This window comes from Thermobia domestica, chromosome 7 (assembly GCF_964235325.1).
Source record: "Thermobia domestica chromosome 7, izTheDome1.hap1.1, whole genome shotgun sequence".
Lineage (NCBI taxonomy): Eukaryota > Metazoa > Arthropoda > Insecta > Zygentoma > Lepismatidae > Thermobia > Thermobia domestica.
In genome coordinates this window covers 155,557,626-155,583,806 of record NC_137460.1, presented here as the reverse complement: position 1 = coordinate 155,583,806, position 26,181 = coordinate 155,557,626, and the positions used below count along the sequence as shown (strand labels likewise).

General features: G+C 35.3%; 1 protein-coding gene across 1 annotated transcript in view; it reads left to right on the top strand.

Moving 5' to 3' along the window:
- Positions 1-26,181, top strand: part of Mcm2 (DNA replication licensing factor Mcm2) — a 59,966-nt gene that overhangs the window by 9,837 nt on the left and 23,948 nt on the right. Inside the window, exons 3-7 of the mRNA XM_081765470.1 lie at positions 14,742-14,911; positions 17,608-17,696; positions 19,714-19,888; positions 23,306-23,525; positions 24,043-24,235. Coding sequence (XP_081621596.1) covers positions 14,742-14,911; positions 17,608-17,696; positions 19,714-19,888; positions 23,306-23,525; positions 24,043-24,235 — 847 coding nt within the window. The remainder of the gene's footprint in view (positions 1-14,741; positions 14,912-17,607; positions 17,697-19,713; positions 19,889-23,305; positions 23,526-24,042; positions 24,236-26,181) is intronic.

Here is a 26,181-nt window from a genome sequence, read left to right as displayed (position 1 = left end):
TTATTCTTTTATACTGGGTTTTAGGCTTATTATTGTTGGGATTCTTCGATTTCCTTGCAGTCCAGTTTTTATGACCATTCCTTGTTAACTTCTTCCTTCGTTTGTTCTTGTCCTGTCTTATCTACTGTTTTTCTCACGGAGATTCCTTGAATTTCTTTGTTTTTTTACCTTGCCAGTGTCAGGTCTTTTAATTTAGTTCTTTTCTCCTAACTTCTTCAATTTCAACTCATTCTTCATCAGGACTAAGTTGTCTCTGTCTACATCCGCTCCTGGGTAGCTTACACAATTCCTATTTTTGTTTCTGAACCTCTCTTTAATGTGGGGGACGCGGTGGCTCAGTGGTAGAGCGTTCATCTCCGGTGCTTGGAGTCCTTGGTTCGATCCCAGCTCGCGCCGTGTGGACTTTGTGGTGGACAAACACCGTGCTCGTGGGTTTTCTCGGGGTTCTCCCGTTTCCTCCCACATTCTTCATTCCACCATTTCATTCATTTCTCATAATCACCGTCTCCTTTAGCCTAACCGGCATAACCGTGGGACGTAAAACTCCAAGATTTCATTTCATTTTTACCTCTCTTTAACGAATGAATATATAATCTATTTAAAAATATCCTGGCACGTATAAATCATGCGCTTATGTTGAACATAAGCTTATGTATTGCAGTATGTCAATCCCCCCAGTACGTACGAAATTCGAGCGCGTTTATATGTATATATATATGGTATATTAGTTTAGTTTAAAAGCTACGTGTGCTTTTCAAGATAAATTGTCCGCCCTGTATATAGGTGCCTTCTATTTCACAGGCAGAGCCTGTACCATCACCATCTCACATATTGTTGAAGCTTTTTTATAACAACTAGACATGTTTTTGAGAGACCCATATTTTTTTCTTTTGTCAAAAAAAAAAAAAAAAAATTCCTGCCAAGTAATGGGCTAACGAAGACGGGGAGTACAATTTATGAATTGTAGAAGAAGACATGGAAAATGTTTAACTTCGGAGCCCCACCATTCAGCTATGGAGACAAGTAGAGTTATATTTCTTGTTGTGGTATGTACACTCATGTCCAAAATGATTGTCGCATATCTATAACTTCCTTCTTGTAACAATATAATATGTAAATGATTTTGCAGGGTACTTTTAATACTGATACTATGTATATAATCGGGAAATGTATATCTGTGGTAAATTTCATAGCAAAAGATTTATAAATACAAAAATTAGAATGAGTAAAACAAAATGTTGCTAAATGGACAAGAAAGTTATATTTTCGTTCTATAGTTCTCATTTGCTGCTCTTTTGACATGAAATTTGCCACACACAAGTCTTTGGCGATTATACACATTCTAACATTATAAGAAATACCAGGCGAATTCCTTATCACATTATATTACTACAACAACATATTTATAGACATGCGACAATAATTTTGGACATGAGTGTACATAGTGATATAAATAAACTGTATTTTATTATAGTTTGCTTTGCGCGTGCGTATGTTTTTGTACATAAATTAACAAATGAATGTCAATTTATATGAAAAGGCGAAGTTCGCGACTTTTTTTCGAGCACTTCCAGTTCGAATTTTAAAATTCTGTTTTTACGGTTCGTAAGACCTAGTTACCTGCTTTCCGCAAAAAAAAAAAAAAAAAAAAAATGTATTGCTTCTGTGCGCAACCGTTTTGTCGCAAAAAAATTCGAGAAATTGTAAAATTTTGAAAAATCGCCAGTTTTGGGCGGCATTTTCTCGAAGACGTCATATTTTAAAATTTTGAAATTTTGTCAGATGGTTCAACTTTACATGAGTAATAAATACACCAAATATCATTGTCGACCAATGCTTTATGAATTAACTACAGCCTTTTGAATTTAGCGAACTTTCATTAACTTTGATGTCACAGTTGGCAACACTGGAAACAATAAAAGTGTAACGATTTGATGATGTTTCTGGTTCACATTAAATGAAGAATAAAAGATTTTCCTGACTGCTTTTTATTTTTTGATACCTGCTTTAAAATAGTAAAATAATCCTCTCCCTACTCCTCCGTTTTGTTAAACCGAAGTAATCTGAGGTGGAAATTACGATTACGAAACACACAAATTTTAAGTCTACTGGAAACGGCCATCCAATAAATTCTGATGATATATAAAAAGCTGAACTATTACCTAAGTGATGATTTGGAACGCTCCAGACAGCTCTCCAACGCTCCAGCGTCAGTTGTGCGATGTCATTACAGTGATCGAAAATGGACAAAAAGTTAAAAAATCGAAACGCTTTCTTGCGCGTTCCATCAAAGAAATTTACGGACTTTCTAAACAGAACAATCCCAGCATAAGAATGGGTCACTCGCAATTTTAGTATTCGACCAAAGTGGGTCAGTCCGCAACCTGCAAAAAAGTGTATGTATTGTGCAAATTTTAAGTTTGCTGCTACTGCGTTGCAACAAATCAAAGGTGCAGCCTGTATTGAAGCTGTCATGAGTGACCTATTTTCTTTAATAGTATGATCTGTAGAAAATGATAGCTGTCTTGAAGAATGTGGTGAATGTCCTGGAGTGGAAGGAATAAGTGTGGAGTCTTTAATTATTGATGCTGATAAAAATGAAAGCGTTCCGATGCCATATGGGAAAATTATGATCTCGTTAAAAAAAAAAAAAAAACTGTGCCACTTTCAGTTTTCGTATCACACGTTGCTGGTTTAATTGTAAGAATTGTAATTCATAACTGCATCAACCAAGACAATCCAAAGAGAATTAATTGCTACCGAAAAGCATCGTATACAATTTCAAAATATAAATTATATTTTACTTCTTGTGGACTTCATTGAAAACTGGACTGTTATTCTGCAAAGTGAAATTCAGTTATCGCCGGAAAAACGAGAAAATTTCCATCTTTACGACAGTGGTATATTATGAAACAACTGACAGTACTCATAGCCATAGACAAGATTTTAAAAATACTGGAAGACAAGAGAAAATATATGTTATAGAACAAGATTCTAATACGTGAAAATAAGTGTCTACAATTTCCCAAACCGTGTTAGTGATTTCCGATGGTGCTGCATCCCACTTTAAAATCCCGCTTTCAGATGTTCGAGATGTAGATAGGTCCGATAAAGCGGTGCTTTTTCAGTGTAACCGGCCATGCAAGCGTCTCTGCGATGGTATTGAAGGGGAAGGGGGTTTGTAAATAAAAACGTGGCAACGCGGCATAACCTTAGGCAAAAACAGATATACAGTATTAAAACTGCAAAAGAATTCGTGAGTATAGTGCAAATATAAACTCCGGGTATTAATCTCGTTTTATTGCGTGGAACTGAATTCGATAATTTCCGAAAAAAAGCAAGAATGGGAAAGTGTGCGACCGGTAACTTATTCAACCAAGTCAATTTTGGCTTTCGGAAAATGGCGAACTTTTTATGGCAGTAACGGTCACCATGAACTAACTTCATGCTTTCCCCATAATCGAGCTTCTGCAGTTCAAAGTGTAGATTTAAGAAGTCCGCAAAAAGGAACTTTTGTTACATACATATATGATAACCAGTGGTGGGTAGCAGAAATATTATGAATAAATCATGAATTATGTAAAGTTGAAGTGCTGGTTAGGCTTTCACATGGACTTTCAGCAGGGTACAGGTTTCCGGAGGAGTACAAGAGGGGTGAAAATAAGTGTTTTGTGACTATCGACAATGTGCTACCGGTACGAGTTGTGAGTGCACCAACACCTATTGGAGCATCGGCACAGTTACATGCTATTAGCAAAGAAGACACTAAGCAAGCAAATGATTTTTTTTTTTTGTGTGTGTGGGGGGGGGGGACTGAAATTTTGTTTCCGGAAGACCATTTTAAGTAAGTGAACATAAAATTTGTGTGTTTCGTAATCTTAATTTCCATCTCAGATTGCTTCGGTTTAAGAAAACGGAGGAGTAGGGAAAGGCTCATTTCGCTATTTCAAATAGCATTTTTGGTCAAAATAATAAAAAAAAGAATCAGAAAAAATCTTTTGTTCGTTATTTAATGAGTGTGAACCACAAACATAATCAAATTGTTGCATTTTTATTGTTTCCATTTGTGCCAACTGTGACATCAAAGTTAACGGAACTTCGCTAAATTCAAAAGGCTGTAGTTAATTCATGAAGCATTGGTCGAGAATGGTATTTGGTATGTTTATTATTCATGTAAAGTTGAACCATCTGACAAAATTTCAGAATTTTAAAATATGGTGTTTTCGAGAAAATGGCGCCCAAAACTGGCGATTTTGGAAAATTTTACAGTTTCTCTATTTTTTTGCAACAAAACTGTTGCACACACAAGCGATTTTTTTTCTTTCTTCGAAATGCGGGTAACTAGGTCTTACTAACAGTGCTCGGAAATATCGCGAACTTCGACTTTTCAGATAAATTGACATTCCTTTCTTAATTTATGTACAAACGATACGCATACGCAAACCAAACTATAATAAAGTATAGTTTATTTATATCCCTATGTACTACTATGAGCAAAATAAATGACGCGTCTATTTTGAAGTTTTTTGAAAATATCTCCGTTTTCTTTATATGTTCTAAATTTCGGAAGGTTTACTCAACAGGACAGGTCAATAACAAACCCGTTTTTAATATTTGTATTAGATATTAGCTTAAAATAAATAAATTAGAAGCAAAAAACATTAAATCGACAGAAATCTCGAGAATTACCAACTCTGCTAAAGTGGGAAATTTTCAAGAACGCGAGGGAATTCTGCAGTTCAAAACGAAGCAGCGACATCTATGTCATTGAGAGAAACGTGGATTAGATCTACAAACGAAACTTTTAACGACACATTTCTAATATGTCTTACTACATGCATTATCAGCGAACTCCCGTATAGATAGAGCAAATAGTGGAAATTACCTATGGAAAAAGACGAATTCTTAGCACAATCGTAATGAAAATTTCTCTTTACCGTAGAACAGGTTCAGCTCACGTTAGTTTTACAAGTTTACAAGTATTTTAGGACGGAAAAGTTTTACAAGTATTTGTCTTAAATTGAAATTGTTTTGAATTTACCACATGAGTTAAGTAGCCCGAAGGAGGAGAACTGAAGTAACTGATATTCTACGTAAAAGCAACCTTTTGTAGAATGATTATGCGTCTTACCTTCAGCACATAATCTTTATGTTAGAGAGTCATACAGAGAAAAATCCTGTTTTTCCTCTCCTATGACCACTCATCTTAAAGCTCTACATGTAATGATTCGTGTCACATAATTTCGGCTCTCCAAAGACATTCATATTTATTATTATTATTATTATTATTATTCCTGAATATGCCACCCTTACATAATGTAGTAACTTTAGACATCTTAGTTTAAAGTGTTTTCTTTAGTAATAACTTGAGCAACCACGTAACAAAATTTAAGATGTATGAGGAGGCACGACGTTTTATTTCCCCCCTCTCTTTTCAGCACCGTCCCAACAGAAAGTATATAATTTCTGAGAAGCAGGGCAGACAAAATGAATAAGAAATATAATTAGAGTATCCTTTCCTCCTTCGTGAATGGAATATCACGTAGCATTTTTTATTCTACTGAAGACGACTGTAGGCCGTTATGGTTAGGTAACAAAAGAAATATCTAATATATTTATTGCGCCCCTTGACTGTAACATTACCTCTTCTTTATTTGTTCGAGGCCGCCCTACACAACCAAGGGTGACAAAAAGAATAGGAAAGGTGTCTAAAGATTACAAAGCACTTTATATTTTGTCAGAAACAAGGAAGTGTATACACAGCATTGCTTTCGTTAACAAGTGTTTCACCCTTGAGTCGCTTATAAAATTAGGCAGAATAAACTTTTGCCGATCATTGCTCTAGAGGGATTTGTCCAGGATGGTTTGGTGTCGGTCTAATAACGATGAGTATCCGGTATGTTTATTTACATCGCCGTTAAAGAAATAGCAAACTTTCTGAAAGGAACTTACTTAGGAAACATCAATCCTCCTTCTACTTAATTTCATCTAGCGTTCTGAGTGAAAGTTCTATAGGTCTATTAGAAAAATATATATTCCCGTTTCCACGCTGATGGTAGAATTTCTTAAGCAGTTGTTGAATTACGTTCGAAGCATAGGCGTAAATACCGCCCCCGCAACCCTGTGGCGTGGGGACCGCACAAGCTGCAAGGCCAAAAAATATACAGAAAGTACGCAGGGGCGGACCAGGCCAAATTTTCACCAGGGTAAAGTGACTTTTTGGCGCCCTCCCCCTGGTACTAGCCTATATTTTACATTTTACCATAGTGTTTTTAATATTTTAAACCCATTTTTCAAAAAGACATTCATTACCTAGGAAAACTTCACAAAGGATATGGCCCGCTATAAACAATACGAACTCCGCCCCCCCGTTTGGTCTTACGGCTAGCACGCCTGCCTTCTGTGGTACCGGGTCCAATTCCCGGTGGATTACTGTTGAACGATAAAAGTGGTTGGGATTCCACTATAATTAGTATCCACATCTCCTTTGGCCTAACACAGTGTGCGTGGGTTTTCTCGGGGTTCTCCCGTTTCCTCCCACTTTCTTCATTCCACCATTTCATTCATTACTCATCATCATTGTCTCCTTTAGCCTAACCGGCATAACCGTGGGACGCTGAACTCAAGCAAACAGACAAACAATGCTTACTCCCCTGCCACTTTTTATTCTACATGCCATCTCTCCATTTTCGATACATCCCTCTTAGTACTATGAAACTCTCCTGTACCATGGTTATGTAATTGCCACTACTTTACAAGAATATAAACAAAAAAGTCAGTAGAAAACACGCTATAAAATTTACTTTTTGAGGCTCGTTCTGGCGCCCTCTTTCTCTGGCGCCCCGGGAAGTCGCCCGGCCCTTGGTACGGACGCATATCTAAGGACTGCGGAGGAGAGGTTAACCTTCATGTTATGCCACTGGTTTGACGTGTTTGAAATGTTCAGTGACTGATCGGTTAGTGAAATAATTTCGACGGTTACTGATATTTAATATTTAGCTAAGACAGTTACCTAACCAAATACATTTGATATCGCGATGTCACAATTTGATTTTTCCTCACATAAAAAAGATAAAAACAATAGTAATAAAAACCCTTACTCGTACTGGGCTCTAACTACCAACTTAATTCGTACAGACTAGTTGCTCTGACCAACTGAGTTTCGATTTCTTACGCGAAAGAAATCTGTTGTATTACGAAGCATGCTTTTCATTCTCAAAACTGTTCGAAGTAATACGAACATGGCTTAAGAACAGAGACGTAACTGAATTACCACTCGATTGACCTTGAGGACAAATCACCAAAAGGTAGCTATAAACGTAAGTTCAGCATGCATTTCTGTGGAGTTCTGTTCAGTATTCCTATCTGCCAATCACGCTTGTTCGTTGGAGTAATATTTTACAAACGTAACCTTTCGATAGAGCACAATGACAGACCAAAGAGAAGGAATTCTTGCCCTTGTGAACGTTGGATACCACAATGTGCAATAAAACTGTCGCGTCTCCTTGAAGTGATATTTTATCGAAAATAACTGTTTTCCTTTATATATCCGAAGTTTTTGAGGGTTTCAAAATAAGGAAACGTTACTGTCAAACAAGGATGCATTTAGGGGTGGGTCCAGGGGGTCCGGACCCCCCTCTGAAATCCCAACTTTTCTCTAAATTTAGCCTAATTTTGGGGATTATTTTTTAAAATTTTATTATAATTTATCCTAATATTGAAGTCGGACCCCTCCCGAAATAAATTACTGCATACGTGCCTGCTGACAATTTTCAATATATTCGTTAAATAATAAAGTAAAATAATTAAATTAGGGGCAAAAAGCTTCAACACGGGCTAACCTTTGTCCACTGCCAATATTGTTAGAAGGGATATTAATAGCAAAAACTGCTAGTCAATGCTGAACCTTGGAACTTCACCCCGAACAGCAAGTCTATTATTGAGAACTACATATGAAACATTTTATCAAAACTTATCTAGCTTTTATCTGGCATGAAATTATTATATACATCAAAATGCACTCTCCTAAAATGTGTATCTAAACATTGCTCTACGTATCTACGAAGCAATGAAAATTTTTTATCGAAATATGTGAGCAGGAAACTCTAACAGCCAGCCATTTTATTTAAATCGTAATAAACCCTGTAACCATGTGTTAACGTGGAGACAAAGCTTGGTTCATTGGTAAAGTGTTGGAAGAATGAAAACTCAATGTTCGTACGTTCGAATCTATCCACTCACCACAACATTTTATTCTTATGTGTAACGATGAAATAAGAAAGAAAAAAATGTATATCCGTTAAGACAAAACTTCAACCAAGTCTGAAGAGAACCATACTAAAATAGTAATACAATGACGTCAACCAAGAATTATTTCATGTAGCGTTTGGACGAAATTACTGCTGTCAACAACTGCAGAAGTAAAAACAGGTTGATAGGTGTAATGCAGTCTAGACTTCTGAATGCATTTACTTCCTGAAAACTTCCGTCTCGTCATTGGTATGCCGTTTAGTCATTGTAAAACCTTTCAATCGGAAGTGAAATGACACAAACTAAAACAGTTTTAAATCAATAAATGTCTATGTGTAAAAGTAGGTGTCTCTTATCCGTAGTTCTGAGTTCCTTTTACTTTGAAGTGACAAATGAGAGAAGAAAGTATGGTGTTCGAAAAAAAAAATCAAATTTGAGATTTCAACCAATTTACACGTATTATAGCCCCTAACACCGAAAAAGTTATTTTTCGATACATGTCCATCTGGGGTTCGTCCCTCCGTTCGCTACACTTTTCTGTGCACTTGCCTAAAGGCCATACCGTTCAACTTATCTGCACCAAATTTTAGTTTAAGATTTTCATAGTATTACCTATAGTTTCTTTTATTTCCCTCCTACTCCCGAAACAAGGATAGTTTCCTGTACGATGAAAATAGAAGAAAAATATTTTCTCATAACTGGCTCTAACGATCTTGTTTTCTTTCTTTTTTTATAAATCAATATTTAATTAGCAACCCTATTTTGTGGTATAAGGCATTTATCTGAGAAAAATCTACAAGGGGTAGTTTATACTTAGGAGTGAGTTTTTTCTAAGTGATTTTCTTAAAATGGATTCAAGTGTTTTCGATCATATTTCATAAATAAATATTTCATTAATAACTTAACAATATGGCATAACTCGTTTGTCCTAAAAAAAAATGCGAGGGGTGGAGTGTGTTGTCTGGGCGATTTTCTCAAAAACGACTCAAAAGAGTTTATTCATATTTCAAAAATACATATTTCGTTAATAACCTAACAATATGGCAAAACTCGTTTGTCCTGAAAAAATACGCGAGGGGTAGTTTACTCTTGGGGGTGTTTTTCCTCCACGGTTTTCTCAAAAATGAGTCAAGCAATTTTGTTCGTACTCAGAAATAAATATTTCATTAAAAACCTAATAATATGGAATAACTCGCTTACCCTGAAAGAATCCTCAAGAGAGAGTTTATTCGGGGAGTTATTTTTCCCTCACGATATTATCAAAAATTACTCGGACAATTTTATTGATAATTCATAAATAAGTATTTCATTAATAACCCTATATTTTAGTGTAAGTCATTTCTATGAAAAACAATTACGACGGATTGTTTATTTTGGGAGTCAAGGTTTTTCCCGACAATTTTCTCGAACGACAGGCGATTTTGTTCAAATTTCGCAAATAAATATTTCATTAATAACCAAAAGTATATCTTAACTCATTGTTCGAAACAATTCACAAGAGGTAGGTTGCTCCTGACGTGTTCTTTTTGAACGAATTTCTCAAAAATGACTAATTTGATTTTTTCATATTTCATAAACAATTATTGCATCAATTGTTCTATTATATGTCTAATGAAAATATTCTCAAAGTGTGACTTAGTTTTGTAGTGTGGATTTTCTTCAATCGAAGATTTTTATTCGATAATCTGACATTCGATGTATTTGAATAATACGATAATTTTATTCGTATTATCCAAATACACACTTCAGTAACAACTGCGGCCTAACACAGTTAAGAAATTGAATTGAAAAAGTTTAGTGCGGAGGCCCTGTAATTGAATATTTTTTGGTAAACTTCCTAGCTTTTTGTGGTAAACTCAGGCTTTTCTTTTTCGAGCGACAAAAGAGAGAAGAAAATATGGTGATTGTGAAAATAGTATATCAAATTCAGATTTCAACAGATTTACATACTTCATAGCGTCTACGTACCGAAAATGTAATTTTTCGATACCCGTCCTTCCGGTCCGTCCGTTCGGTACACTTTTCTGTGCACTCGCCTAGAGACCATACCGTTCAACGTATCTACACCAAATTTTAAACTTAGGGTTTACACAGTATTCCTACAGGAGATTTTCCAATTTTTTCCTACCGCCTAAGTGTGGTTTACTAACAGCCGAAAATCGAAGAAAGCTATTTTCTCCAAAATGGTTTTAACTATTTTGTTTATTTTTTCATTAATCAATATTTAATTAACAACCCTATATTGCAATATCAGATATTTCTCTTAGAAAAATTTACGAGGGGTAGTTTATTCTTGGAGGTGACTTTTTCTCGACGATTTTATCAGAAAAGACACTGGCAAATTTTGTACACACTTCATAAATAAATATTTAACCTTGCAACATGGTATAGGCCTAAGTCAATTGACCTGAAAAATATATGAATAGTAGTTTATTCTTGGAGTTGAATTTATTTCCTTAATTTTAAGGCAGAGAGCTACTTTTGAGAGAATAGATCTTGAAAAATAATTTTAAAACTTAGACTTTTGTTTTCGAGACATTCCAGACAAGACGAGGCACGAGACAAAATCTATCTCGTGTCCAAAACATTTGTCACGTCTTATTTTGGATGTCACAAAGCGCGCCTCGTCTCTTCCTCGAGACATGTCTTATCTCGTGCGCATTCGTTAACACTTGGAAAGGATTATCTTTCTACTCAAAGAATTGTTTTTATAATAGTTGCATATTTATGATAATTGCCGTCAACATAAATTACAGTCCTTTCAGTTGAATTAATTCTTTATTATTATTATTGAAATTAAAATTAAATTGAATATCTAGTTGCACGATTATGCACCTACGCTAAGGAAGAATGATGATGAATGAAATGGTGAAATTAAGAAAGTGGGAGGAGAATGGAAAATCCCAAGAAAACCCATACCCATGCACACGGTATTTGTCCACCTCAAATTTCACTTGGCGCGAAGCGGAATCGAGCCGCGGATCCCATGCACCAAAGACGAATGCTCTATTATTATTATTATTATTATTATTATTATTATTATTATTATTATTATTATTATTATTATTATTATTATTATTAATAATAATAATAATAATTGAAATGAGCTTAACGAGTTTCAACCGTCCGACTCAACCAATGTTTGGGTGCCTGTTCGTTCGTCTGCACCATGACAACCTCTCATAAAAGACATTTCATTTTAATCAATCTATGTAGTATGTGCCTTCTTTTAGCTTTGAGAAGTAACTATTGCTTGGAATTTGAATCTGCAAAATATAAGAGGTAAAATTAACCAAATGGTGCAAGTTTCCACTCATGTATACAAAACAATTTTGCAATATCAACTACGAGAATCTTGTCCCATAAAGAAGCCGAAACTCTTACACCGAAGAGCCCTCCGAAATTTGATCATTGTCCACACGGACTGAAATTGTCATTTGAAGCCAAGACTTTAATATGAAGCCAATAATTTCTTTACAATAGGCGAAAAATTCGAAAGTTATAAGCATTTTCATATTTTTGCCTTCTCCCATAAGGGAGCCGTAGCCCCCTATACTGAAGATTCCCCCCAGGATTTGATCATTGTCCACTCGGACTGAAATTGTGATTTGGAACCAACACTTTAATACGAAGCCCAACATTTCTTTAAAATAGACGAAAAATTCGAAAGTTATAAACATTTTAATATTATTGACTTTTCTCATAAGGGGGACGTATTAGCCTACACTGAAGAGCCCCACGAGATTTGATCATTGACCACTTGGACTGAAATTCTCATTTGAAACCAAAACTTTAATATGAAGCCAAAAATTAAACTTTTACATCAATTTAAACTGACTGGGTTCCGGTTCACCCCACTATTATGTTTAGTTTAGTTAAGTGGTAATTTGTGACAGCTTTACATAATCAAAAGAATCTTTCACTCTCCCCCCAGAAATTTGTGCTGGATCCGCCACTGGAATCAATAGACACTTTTCCTATTCTTTTTGCCACCCTTGTAAGGGCTCCCTCGTACAAATAAAGAAGCGGTAATATTACAATCAAGGGGCGCTATATATTAGGTATTTCTTTAGTTACCTACCTCTAACCGCACAGGGCCATCTTTGGTAAAATAAAAAATGCTACGTGATATTCAATCATGAAAGGGGAGAGGATGCTGTAAATATATTTCTTATTCATTTTGACTGCCCTGCTTATCAGAAATTACTTTCTGTTAGAAGGATACTAAAACGAGAGGGGCAAAATAAAAAGTCGTACCCCCTCCTACATGTTTGCTCAAATAATTACTAAAGAAAGCACTTTAAACTAAGATATCTAAGATTTAAACTAAGAAATTAAGATATCCTAACATTATGTAAGGATGACATATTCAGGATTATTATTATTATTATTATTATTATTATTATTATTATTATTATTATTATTATTATTATTATTATTATTATTATTATTATTATTATTATTATATGAATGTTTTTGAAGCACCGAAATTTTGTGAGACGAACAATGGAATGTAGAGGTTTAAGATGGGTGGTCATAGGGAGGAAAAACCAGAATTTTTTTCTGCCTGACTCTCTAACGTAAGTATTATGTGCTGAAGGTAAGAAGTATCATCATTCTACAATAGGTTGCTTTTACGTAGAATATCAATTACTTGAGTTTTCCTCCTTCGAGCTACTTATCTCATGTGGTAAATTCAAAACAATTTCAATTTAATACAAATACATTATAAAACTTTTCCGTAATTAAAAATCTAGGGAAAATTAAACATTTAATAGGGAAATCTGTTATCAAAATATCAAAACAAGTAGATAGAAGACTATCTAGTGAGAAATATTGTGAAACTTTATAAAATTCTCCAAATTAGAATTAACATTTACTGGGAAACATTCGTTATGCGCCAGGGAGCATAACGTATAGTGAGCAGTGAGCACAGGGGAAATAATTACGAAACTGTTTGCAAACAAAATTAGGGACGCTAATGCAAGTGCGACAACGACATTTCTTTATCTTTTTTGGTATCGTCATGAGTTTTACACATATGTTGCAATTTGATTCTTTCCCACATAAAAAATAAAAATAAATAACCATACTAATAAAAATGACAACGACACTTCGAGGGAGATTCGAACCCACTACCTTCGGTATACAGACTCGTTGCGTTAATTAACTGAGCTATTTGTTTTCTTACGTGAACTGAACTTGTTCCGGTAAAGACCATTTTTCATTACGGTCTCGCTACCAATTCGTCCTTTTCCATAGATAATTTCCACTATTTGCTCTATCTTTACGTTAATACTTGGCATAGATTCATATATTTGGAGTTTGCAGATAATGCACGTAATAAGACATATTAGAAATATTTCGTTAAAAGTTTCGTCTGTAGATTTAATCCACATTTCTCTCAATAACATAGATCTCACTGCTTCGTGTTTAACTGCAGAATTCCCTCGCCTTCTTGAAAATTTCCCACTTTAGCAGAGTTGGTAATTCTCGAGATTTATGTCGATTTAATGTTTTTTGCTTCTAATTTATTTATTTTAAGCTAATATCTAACACAAATATTAAAAACGGGTTTGTTATTAACCTGTCCTGCTGGGAAAACCTTCCGAAATTTCGAACATATAAAGAAAACAGAGATATTTTCAAAAAACTTCAAAATAAAGAGACGCGTCATTTATTTTGCTCATAGAAGTACATACCACAACAAGAATTTTAACTCTGTCTCCGTAGCTGAATAGTGGAGCTCCGAAGTTGACTATTTTTCATGTTTTCTACATATCATAAATTGTACTCCCTGTCTTTGATAGCCCATTACTTGGCGGGAAAATTTTTATTCCACAAAACAAAAAACAAAAAAAGGTTCCTTAAAAACATGTCTAGTTGCTATAAAAAAAAGTTTCAACAATATCTGAGATGGTGATGGTACAATTTTATTTATTTATTTTTCATTTATTTATTTATTTATTTATTGCCTGAGTTGAAATGGAAGATACCTATACCATAATTTCCTCTAGTTTTTATTATTTCTGTTTTCGACGCCGTTATCGCTAGAGAAAAAAAAAAAAACTTGAAGAAGTTTAATGTCAATAGTAGGTTTAGTTCAGATGGAAGGATGACGTGAAGTAAAGTACTTTGTTTAAAAAGCTAACGATAACCGTATGTTGCTGTACCAAAATGTGTTGAAATAAAAATCTTTGTGCCAGGTTTTGAGCGTGACTCGCGACTTGATACTCTTTCAAGCAACAAAAAATTAAGAGGAGCAAAAGTTCACGACTTAATGTATTTGATCATTTATTTTCGAAATAGTCAATGTAAAAACAGATAGTCTTATTTATAAAATTAAGGTTAAACTTAAGTCCGCTAAAAGTGACGTTTAATTTCAAGTGTCAAGTAATGGTCTGTAATTTCAAGTGTCCAGTAATGATCTCGCCTCTTTTTCTGTGACATGTGAGAAATGTATTTTCACACTGTTTATCGTCATTTTACAGGGACTATCGTGCCATTCCAGCTTTAGATCGTTACGAAGCAACAGGACTGGATGATGATGAATATGAGGAATTAGCACCGGAAGTGCGAAGAGCTGCTGAGAAAGCTATGAGAAATAGAGAAGAGGAAGATCATTTGATTGCTCGGCGCTATGCACAAGATCTTGCCTATGGTACGTATTTTTTCTCACTTTCTACCTTTAGAATACGGTATTGGCCCGAGTATCATATGACCTCAAGTTTTTATGATTATTTTAATGGAAAAATAAACTTGCCCAGCTTTAAATACTGTACTCACTTTCAGAATGTTATATAATAGGAAACTTGAAGCTCTTGGAAGATATGAGGGGGGCACGGTTGCTCAGTGGTAGAGTGCTTACCTCTAATGTATGGGATCCCTGGTTCGATTCCCGGCCAAGTGAGTTTATGGTGGACAACATCGTGTCTGTGGGTTTTTTTCGTGGTACTCTCATTTCCTCCCACCATCTCATTCTACTAATTATTCCATCATTCACTTGCTTTTATCATTGTCTCCCTTAGCCTAAAGGGCATAATTGTATGACGTTAAGCTGAAAGATTTAATTTAGTTTTTCTTTTAAGATTTCAATTCAAATCTTCGTTGCATCATTATATTCTGGAGGTTATCACTCCGTATTTACTACTCTCGATTTATACTGTGATTTGGATACCTTGTGGTAGGTAGTGAAGGTACATTAGTAAGGTTTGGTGTCAGTCAAGTACAATAGTAGTATGACGCATTACCATTACCTGTTTCCTGTATACGTAGGACCTTGGGGAGTTACGCAACAGCATGGCACAGTTGTAAAAGACTGATGACTGGTACAATGACAATTTTTTTAGTGTGTAAAAAAGGGGTAGAGTACGATCATAATACGAGTTTTTTTTTTTTTTTTTTTTTTTCCTTAACGAAACTTGAATAGTAAAAATACCGTAATATATTCGGCTCAATATGGTATGTATGGTCACTATATATATTACAAATTCAGAATAACTTGTGTTCTTCCTTTACAGGTTCTGTGCAGTCTCGCAGTATTCGATTTGTACTTACACGTATACCTCTCTAACCTAAAGTTAACCGAAGAAACTACTTCCCGTAAGCAGTCAGTCTGAACTTAGTGTGTTTCTATTTATATTTAGGTATTCTGTTTTACTACAATATCCTATTCGTCACCCAGTCCTTATTGTGCGAATCCCGTGCATTTTTATTCCATCAACTGCCAGAATTTTTAAATCTTTGAAACTATACAAATACCAGTTTAATTGTGACGTGTATCTTCAAATCAAATCAAAGAAATAGGTCAATGTCTGGGCTGGCAACAGTCAGCCGGCGATCGCAGCGTCAAGCTGTTGATAATGGACAGGATGTCTATCTGTCACGAGTGTCACGAAAAAGTCATCAAGTCAGAAAACTGTCGTGAAAGTCAAGAAATTTAGCTTTTGGGTCACGATTTAAAAAAAAAAAGTACGAATATTAGTACAGACTGAAGAATTTTGTTCTATAAAACGTCAAAATTCACCATGAAAAATATCTATAGTCGCCTTTAGATGCTACCAAATCGCAAGCAAAGCACACTTCTATCGCATGCATGAAAATTCGGCCTAATTCGCACCCGCTAATTTTACAGTAATTGTCTGATATCTTCAGATAGATAAAAGATAATCAAAATGTGGAACAAGATCGCCCTAGGCAATATTATTTTGCATGAGGTACAGTTATCACGAGTCCCCTAGTAACTTACCATTTGCAGCCATTTAGAAACGCGAAAATAAATGCCGATTTTCTAAATGATTGGAAATCGAAGCAGATAAGTGAGTCATGATATCGGTATCTCATGTAAAATAATATTGTCTAGGGCGATCTTGTTCCACATTTTGATTATCTTTTATCTATTTGAAGATATCACATAATTACTGTAAAATTAGCGGTATTTTAATTTCGCCGTGGTGGGGCCTCTTAAAAATGTTACGAAATGTTATTGGTTTGTGAAGAGAAGGTCACGAAATTTCATTTTGGAATTTTAGTAGACACCCTGGTGGAATATTAGAGCAAGCTTCGTATTACGTGGGAGCAGTAGAATGGCAGTATGCAAAGAACTGAAGAGACTGTGATAGTGTGAAATGGGCAGTCTCTGATTTCCAAAGAGGACAATTCTTCTTGGCACTCAGTTATGTAGTTCGAGCGTAACGAAAGTGGCAGGTGTGTGGGGTGTAGCGAAAGGACTGTATTCAAGGTGATGACGGCCTACAAAATGGCAAAACCACATCAGCGAACAGGAACAGTGGTCGGAAGAAAACCCTCAGTGACAGATCCTGCGGAACGTTAAAGTGGATTGTTACTCAAAACCGTCATGTGACTGCGGTGCAAGTGACGAAGGGGCTCAAGCCTCTGCTGACGAACACGATCCACTGTTACATGACGTGGATATTCGGGGTGAGGTTGCACGGGGGAACCGCTTATAAGGAACTGTCACGTTTTAGCATAACCCCAGTGGTGTGGCCAACATGCAACAGGCACTGCTGATGACTGGAAATGTGGTGTGGTCTGATAAGTTACCATTCAGCTTATTTCTAAGTCACGAGCCATGTTTGTGTGGCGAGCTCCCAAAGAAGTATGTGATCCGCAATGTTTCTGCCCAACCGTGAAACATAGCAGCAACACTGATGGTGTAAGGCGCAATATTCTGGTTTTCAGAGGGTCCTGTGTTGTTGTTTAGCTGGCAGAATACTTGAGATATAGTTTGACCAGTGTTACTTTTCCATTTTTAATAAACTTTCAACTAAACCATACCACAGCTTATTAAAAGTGATGTTCAGTTTTTCATTTGATAATAGTTCCCTGTCTTTCCAGATGAAAGTGACGAGGAAGATATCGATGACCTTACAAAGAGGAAACGTGAGTTAGCCGAAAAGGCGATTGGCACGCTGTATGATACAGATGTAAGTAGCACAACTTTGAAAGTAACATTTACCATAATGACTCTAAACTATAAATGAAAGATTCACAAATTTTTAAGTAATACGTGAAATCGTAAACGGAGCGTTAATTAAATTATAGGAATATATGTTTAATACATGCATTTTAATTATTTTTTTAAAACTCCTTTAAAGTATTGAAGATAACAATAAAGTATCAGTTTCTTTACTCGATGTGTTCACTAGCATGTTAAATAGTTGAGGAATTGTTGATGACTATTTCTATGGTGCACTGACTTATTTCCACATATCTATACTTGTTCACTTTCGAATCAAGTGTGTCAGATTTAACCAACGTTGTAAATACTATGTTATGACAACCAGGTCACATACCGCACAGAGAACATCCAGTCACTACGGTTAAGTAACTTCTTCGTCTTTACCTGTTTTAGCGACATGATCAGCTGGAGTGGAATTATAAATTAAAATTCCAATAATGTTTTCGTTCGACTGCTTCAAATCTCATATAAAAAGTGTAGCGAATAAGCAATTTTATAACACACCAGATCCTCTATAGGTGCAAATTCAGTGATATACACAAGTGAAAAAAAATGCATGAATTAACAGGGTGTCGTATCAATCACGAAAGTCACGAAATCAGGAAACGGTCATAAAAGTCAAGAAATTTAGTTGTTGGTCACTTAATTTTGTTCCATAAAACATCAAAATTCACCAAAAATTTCTATGGTCGGATTTAGATGCTGCTAAATCGCAAGCAGAGAACACTTCTATTTCTTGCATGAACATTCGGTCTAATTCGCACTGAAATTCGGTCTTGTGAACGTCACGTAATTTTACAGTTTGGTAAAGAAAAGGTCACGAAATTTCATTTTGTAATTTTAGTAGACACCCTGATTAACCACTGCGCTACTCAATCTGCTCTCCTAAACAGCCAGCCATACATTGTCATTCTTGAAGTCGATGCTTGTGCATTTAAACCATATGAACTGTACATATCCTGACACTAGGTTGTCCAAGCACAGAGTTGTAGTACAGTCCGTGTTGAGCGATTGACTACTAACTTCAAGAATGATAAAGTTCATGGAGCGGATTTGGTAGCGCTTTGCTTAACGCATCGACACGGTATGCTGGAGACCTTGGTTCAGTTTCAATCAAATAATGCATTTCTTCTCTTTGTGTATCAGCCTCAAAACTTATTGTTTCTTTAAAAAGCTAAAGTGTGATGTACACCGTATTGTGGCAACGAAATCGTGTTTTACCAACAGAAGGCAAAAGTTAATAGGATGCCATTATCACTAAATCATGAAACCCTACATGACTTTACACTTTCTTTGCTTAAAGCATACTACTTATTTACAAGTGTTGCATCATATTAATCGCAAACATATGAATTCTTGATACCTAATTATTAATTTGTAAAATACCTAGTTAATAAAAACCACATAAATAACACATTACGATTTTGCATTTGTTTCATTGTTAAAATATCGTTCCATATTTGATACAGCAATTTTTTTTTTTTTCAAAGTAGTAGAAACGGAATATTTGTAATGACTTTTCTAATTATAGTAGATACAACTTTTGTTGTAATATACATTTCGCACACCCGGTGAAGACTGTTTACAAGTCAAAATTACACATTTGTGGGAATATGACTTTTCAAGTTTGTTATTGTACTAAAATCGCTACCTGGAATACTGATATTTCTGTGTGTAGAGGTTAATGTGTTTAGTTACGTTTATGTGAAAATACCACAGGTAGAAGTAGTATTCTCTTCTCTGTTCTCTTTTGAGCGATGAGAACTCAATATTTCCATTTTTTGAGTTGTAACACTCTTCCACCGGGTGTGCGATTTCTATATGATTTTTTCCCGGAGCTTTAAATGTTTCGATGTAATTTTTTCGACAATTTCAAATTTAATTTCTTGATGAATATGCGATTATTATTATTATTATTATTATTACTAAAAGTTTAGTGTTTATTTTACTTAAAACTAGAAGCTGATTAATTTGTATTACAGGCAATTGAATCCATTGATGATTTGGAAGATACAAAAGGCTATTCAATCAAAGAATGGGTATCCATGATTGCACCACGGAAGGAAATAGCCAATCGATTCCGAAATTTCGTTCAAACCTTTCAAAATGCGAAAGGCCGCTTTATTTACAAGGAAAGGCTCAGACAGATGTGTCAGGGTATGTATATTAAATACCGTTCTAAACATGTTCATTTTCCATCATATACTTTGTCAAAGTCGAAATATAGCTTGGAAGAATGGGTAATAAAAGCAGTCATGTCATATGTGCAGTTTAAATAGCATAACATTATACTTTCACATCATTCGAAAGTTCTTTATTTACGTAGAATGTTTTGGCAGATCTACATGCAAAGCTTGAAGGGACAAAGAGCATAGGATATTTTTGCTGCAATTTTAATTAACAGTTAGGTATCAAAAACCAAAAGTTCTCTCCCTATAAACGAAAGATCGCGTTGGATCCTATTGTGTAAGAGATGAGAATAAGTCCTATTTACCAAACGGAAACTTTGTTGTGGTTTTCGAACTAGAACTTTCAACAAAACCAAACATTTACCTAGTTTTTCTGACGTTTATTGTTCTTTTGCAAGTTACTTATCAATTTTAACAACTGTATAACACAACTGACAGCAATTGCGCTTTGTATGGGTTTTCCTTCTAATCTCTGCTCTTCACATCCGTATGCTTACCTTTAAAAAATAAAGGTTAGAGTTAAGAAAAATTAATTTAGCTCTTTATGACAGTTTAAAATATCACAGTTTCGTCAGCAGAGATAGGAGGTTTTTTAATTCGTAGAAAGTGATTAGTCTAAGTTGTTTTTATTTTATAGCATTTCTGAAATTACAAAGCTTGCTCTTTGAAAAGATATATAACTTGTTGTACTTACAATAATTGTTCAAACATTTGGAAATATTTTTCGTTACCATTTTTGTGGGTAAAAAATACATTTACTAGAACTTGTAAAAATATTGGCAACAATCGTAGAGATAATTGATGTAAAGAGTTAAAAATTGAACCTGTTTCAGTATTTATTCAGTAGAAAATTATCAGAACCGAATCCTAATGAAGTTTCAAAATCTAATCAACGTGAGCACTGTACGTATTCAAGTAAGCTTCCTGTGTGACAACAACAACAACAACAACAACAACAAAAAAAAACGTTTTATCTAGCTCTTCTACTTTGAACGAAGTGGTGCCAATAAAATATACACAGAAAACATATTGTGGATATTCTCCATAGTTCGTTCCGAATAACAATGTGAAGCAATGGGCAGGTTTGTTCGTTTTACTGGACATTAGTTTCATGACGTCCATAGCTCGTCGCTCGTCCGGGAAGTGTTAGTAAAAATTAAAATTTACCCAGGGTAGAAGAGAATATTATTATTATAAATTACACATTTCAAATATACTTATCTAAAACATTCTTTTGATTATGTGATCAGACGAAAGTACTTACTGATAATTCAAATAAAGGGACCTAATTTATTTTGAGGCATCACTGCAGATAGTACGTTTAATTATATTTGTAATGAAGACATTAAAAGTTCATTGTTAAGCTAGCCTGTGAAGATCAGTATGGCTGATAACTGTCTGAACTCAGCTCGGTTGAGTCCTTTACATGTCTCGTAAGAGCTTCGTCGTTATTTTCATTGGGTTGGTGCGATTGAAATGACTGATTGACATACGTCATTGAAAGCTAAAAGTGAAAATTACAGTTCCTGACTGGTGAAATAGCTACAGTTTTGACATAGCTCAGCGAACGATTGGATACTGAGAAAAAAGAAGTTCGGAGTCAGTGATGCAGAAAAGTCCTCAGCTGCACGTTGCACTACTGTCATCGGAGTTCTTGATTACGAAAGTGATAAAGATGAAGAAGCGGTGGGAGACAGATCACAAGAGGGTGGGTGAACATTTTCATACTGTAGATTGTGGAGGTTATAGATCCTCCTCTGAGTGACATGGAGTACATTGTCGTAACAACATAAGGGTACTGTATTTTTCGTTGCTGAATACGTACGGACAGGTTTGCGATGCACTCCATGGATTTCAACCCTGTAACGATACTCAGTGACGTTTTCGCCTGAACAGAGAATGACTTCACGAATCACCCCTACCACAGACCAACCACGTTACCAGTAGTAACACCACGCGCAGGTGGAGTGGATAGTTTTGGAAAATGTCCTAGACTTTGATTACGATCGAACTACTATCGTGATCGTTTACGATTGTTATAACAGACCATTTTTCATCAGAAGTGCCGGCCCACTGCTGGAAATTACCAGTTATTCCGTACACTCAGAGAATTGTACAACTCAGGACTGCGAACCGGGTTTTCTGGTTTCAACTTGTGGTAGCCATGAGTCCAACTGTGTTACTTTGCCAATTGCGAGAAACCGCCGAATGACAATGGTATGCTGTATGGCAAACTCGTCTGCAATAGCACGAATACTTTTCTCCGAAAGTCTCATGATGTTCCCTGAGAAATTCAGAATATGAGAATATGTTAGTCTGTAACTGCTGGGTTCATTTTTTTTAATGTGCTACTGGCATGAAATTGGACAAACCAACTTCATATGGGAGTTGATTCACCATGCCTGGCCAGATTCAGTATTGCTGTTTTTCTCGGCCAGATGTGCAGAATGCGCCAGTTACGGAAATCACTAAATCACTTATAATTGTGCGCGCTCCGTAATGCACTTTTATAAGGACTTACTACCTCCTTAATGATTTTGCATCCTAGCCTGTTTTCTGAACATATACTAAGTTCGAACAGCTCATTCATTGGTTGCGTTACAGAGTGGTTTGCCACTACTTGTAAAAATGATATTTCAATTACACCAATCTATTACTTTCTCCTCAGCACACTTACAAAGTTAGACATGCTACTATTAAGTGCAACTATAATTGAAATCACTTCTTTATTTCTTTTATTAGTGAAAGACAAATTTTGTACATAAGAAATCTAAAACTATATTCAAATTTCGTACTGGTGAACGGGAAAGACGACAAATAAAATAAATCAGTTTCTCTAAACTGTAATTTGATATGCCAACTCACCTTCTGGATGTAAATGAGTAGCCTTACTTCACTTAGCATACTGTGACATTATACTAATATTTCGTAAACTTGGATAGATTATCTTTGATTCGTCATTCAGTTATATGTTTATATATACACATTGTTTTTAATTATAGCTTTGTTACTTGGAAAAGGTCTTGTAAAGTTAGACAAAATGCTGTTTGGTCGGTTGATTGGGTTGGAGTTTTGTATCCTTTTCAATGTCGGCTATATGACACATGGACCTACAGTTGAACGTGCGATCCTAACCACATGAGCTTCCGCGCCAGAGAGAATCGAACCAGGTCTCCCGCGCCAAAAATGCGTACACTAACCACATAAGAACCATTGGTATTTAATAGTGAGTATTTTGGATTATTTTGAAGAATAACTCAGTTACGTTCCAGGTTGCTATGTCCTCCAAATTTTAATCTAAACAAGTAAAGTTAACATTATGTTCAAGATAAGAAATTAATTTCTAAATATGTATATCGTTTCATTGCAATTCGTTTATTTTCAGCAAACGGTATTAGTTTTCTCGTTGACTTTACACATTTGGCTCTAAAGCATGAAGTTCTGGGTCTCTTTATACCGTCAGCTCCATTTGAGATATTGAAAATTTTTGGAGAAGTTATAATGGACTTGGCAGTTCTCATTTTCCCTCAGTACAAGAGAGTAACTAATGAGATCCATGTTAGATTGACTGATTTTCCACTTATTGAAGATCTACGTGACTTCAGGTAAGTACCTTATTGAGTGGTAGGTTATAATAGTTTTTCAGATTTCAATAAATAGTATTCGTTAGGAAAATTCCAACTAAATTCATTTTGAAGTACAAGTAATTATCAAATAAGCAATTAAATAACAGTTCAGAAGATTTTACAGTTTAGAACTTTAGAAAGTGCATTAGTTAAATTTTGGTGATGATAAGGTGGGAAGTGCGACTAATTGTGTTGATATCTTTAATTATGATTCATGACATTAGCATTAAATAACATATCGAAAATTCTGAATACTCTATTTCGTTACACTTTTTATAATTTTGTTGTTCAAATTTAGTTTTGATTTTTGTACATGCATGTTTTATATCGTTCTGCATTTAACGAATCTGACAAAACTGTATTAACTTCGTTTGTGAGAAAGAAACAATTCCTTTGCTTATTTTTATTACTTAAGCAAAGGTACACGACTAACGCTTATAAGTGTTACCTGTAATGAAGAGACTCATTTTTCACTTAACTTCGTGTCTGTTTACAGGAATGTTCATCTGAATCAGTTAGTTCGTACTCAGGGTGTTGTTGCAGCAGCAACAGGTGTGCTTCCACAGTTATCAATTGTGAAGTACGATTGTAATAAGTGTGGCTATGTTTTGGGTCCGTATGTTCAGTCAATGGATAAAGAAGTGAAACCAGGTTCTTGTCCCGAATGTCAAAGTACTGGACCTTTCATGGTAAGTATAACAGTGGAATGAATTTTAGGATTATTGTATCCGCTTTGAATCTGATAGTTAAAAAAAAAATATTTGCTACTTTGTGTTTAGATTTCTGTCTACTTTTATATTCCATCAAGAGACTATTATTAGTTTTCCTATTAACGTTACATTTTGAAAGGAGGGTTAAATATAACTTGAATCTTACATATATTCAGAAGAAAATTGTTTTGGAATAATCAGTTTATTATACATCGTTAATGTAAGTTATTTGTATCTTAATAATGCCAATAGAGGCGGCGAAAATTGATGATCAATAAATTCGAAAAACAGTAGAAGCGAATAAAGTGAGTAGTTCTTGTATTTATTTAACTGGTCATTAGATAGCTCTGTACGTTGATAGAGCCCAAAACCAATTTGAAACCGTTATGTGGCATTGTTACGTTTATATTTTATTCGTAAGTCAAATAATATTGGCATAATCAGTATATAATGCAGAATTCGAATATATTATTAACGGTATATCCGACGGAAAAGGTGTCAAAATTCGTCGTTCTCTGGAATGTACAGTCAGTACCACGGGCGGTGAAAGACTGGATTTTGGACAGCCTTACTTAGCCCAATTACACATGTAATTGTACCGTTTTTTTCGCTCAAGATCGAGAATATAGCGCATGAGCGTCGGCAAATATGACAGTTGACTGCCAGCCTAAGTAAATAGTACAACTAAAAGTAAAGACCATTCATCCCACTTTGTTAATCTAACGATATTTTTAAATGTCTTTTGTTCGAACTGAAACTAGGATTCATAAATACTTTCAATAATGATAATAATGTAGTTGAGATTTCTTGCATATAAAAGAAGTCTTGACTGAACGCCAAGACTAAACTGCGTAAGCTTGAAATTTGAAATTTGAATACAATTTGAGATATAAGGTACCAATGAGGAAGGATGTTTGAGAATTCGACTTGGAAGGAGAGAAAATAGAGGTTGATATTGTTTTATGTTGACCTATTTCGGAGCCCCTGAAGTTTAGAAAGATGAAATTCCATATTTAGGCTTTTTATTTAAGATAAATAAACACGTGTTTCAGCTGTTTTTGGTATTTGACCTAGAAGGATAGAAAAAAGGGATTACATTATACATTTTTCCACTGTTATTAGAAACGAAGACTTCTGCTAGCTCTGTATATGAAGTTGAATAAAAATAATAAAAAAAAAAAAAAAAAAAAAACCTGTTAACCGAGAGTCATCCGCTTATTATCGGAGAGTTCTGCAAGTAACTCATAGGAGTATGACGAGGTCCATACGTTTTTCAATTATCCAAGTGTAGTTCATGTTCTTTCGAATGTAATTACTTGGGGCGTTCAGAAATAATTGGCACTACAATTAATTTGTTTTCACAGGAACCACTTGTTGAACAAACGATTACAGTTTATTTTAGAGGTATTCCCCGGCAATGTGTATGCACCTTTGCCAGCGTTCTGGAAGCTTCTTTATTTGTGTAGCAAACCATTCTTTGGGGGTATCTCTCTGCCACTGGCGGACAAATGCGTGGAGTTCATCATTTGTGTTGAACCTTTTACCTCTCATGCCCTCTTTTATTGTGTCGAATAAAGCATAGTCGCTAGGAGCCAGATCCGGCGAATATGGAGGATGTGGCAGTACACTAAACCCTAGTTCATGCACTGTGGCAATTGTCTGGCGACTGACATGTGGTCGTGCATTGTCGTGTTTGAGAAGAACGCCACGGTCCCATTTTCCTTGTCGGCGGAGTCTATGCGGTGAACTGCAGTAGCTCTCACTGTCGATGGACGTATTGGGAGGGAGACATTCCACCAGCAGTATCCCTTCCTAATCCCAGAAAACGGTCGCCATTTGTTTCCGCACGAATAGTCCCATCCGTGCCTTCTTGGGACGAGGGCTTCCAGTATGTCTCCATTCCATGGAGTGGTGTTTCTTTTCTG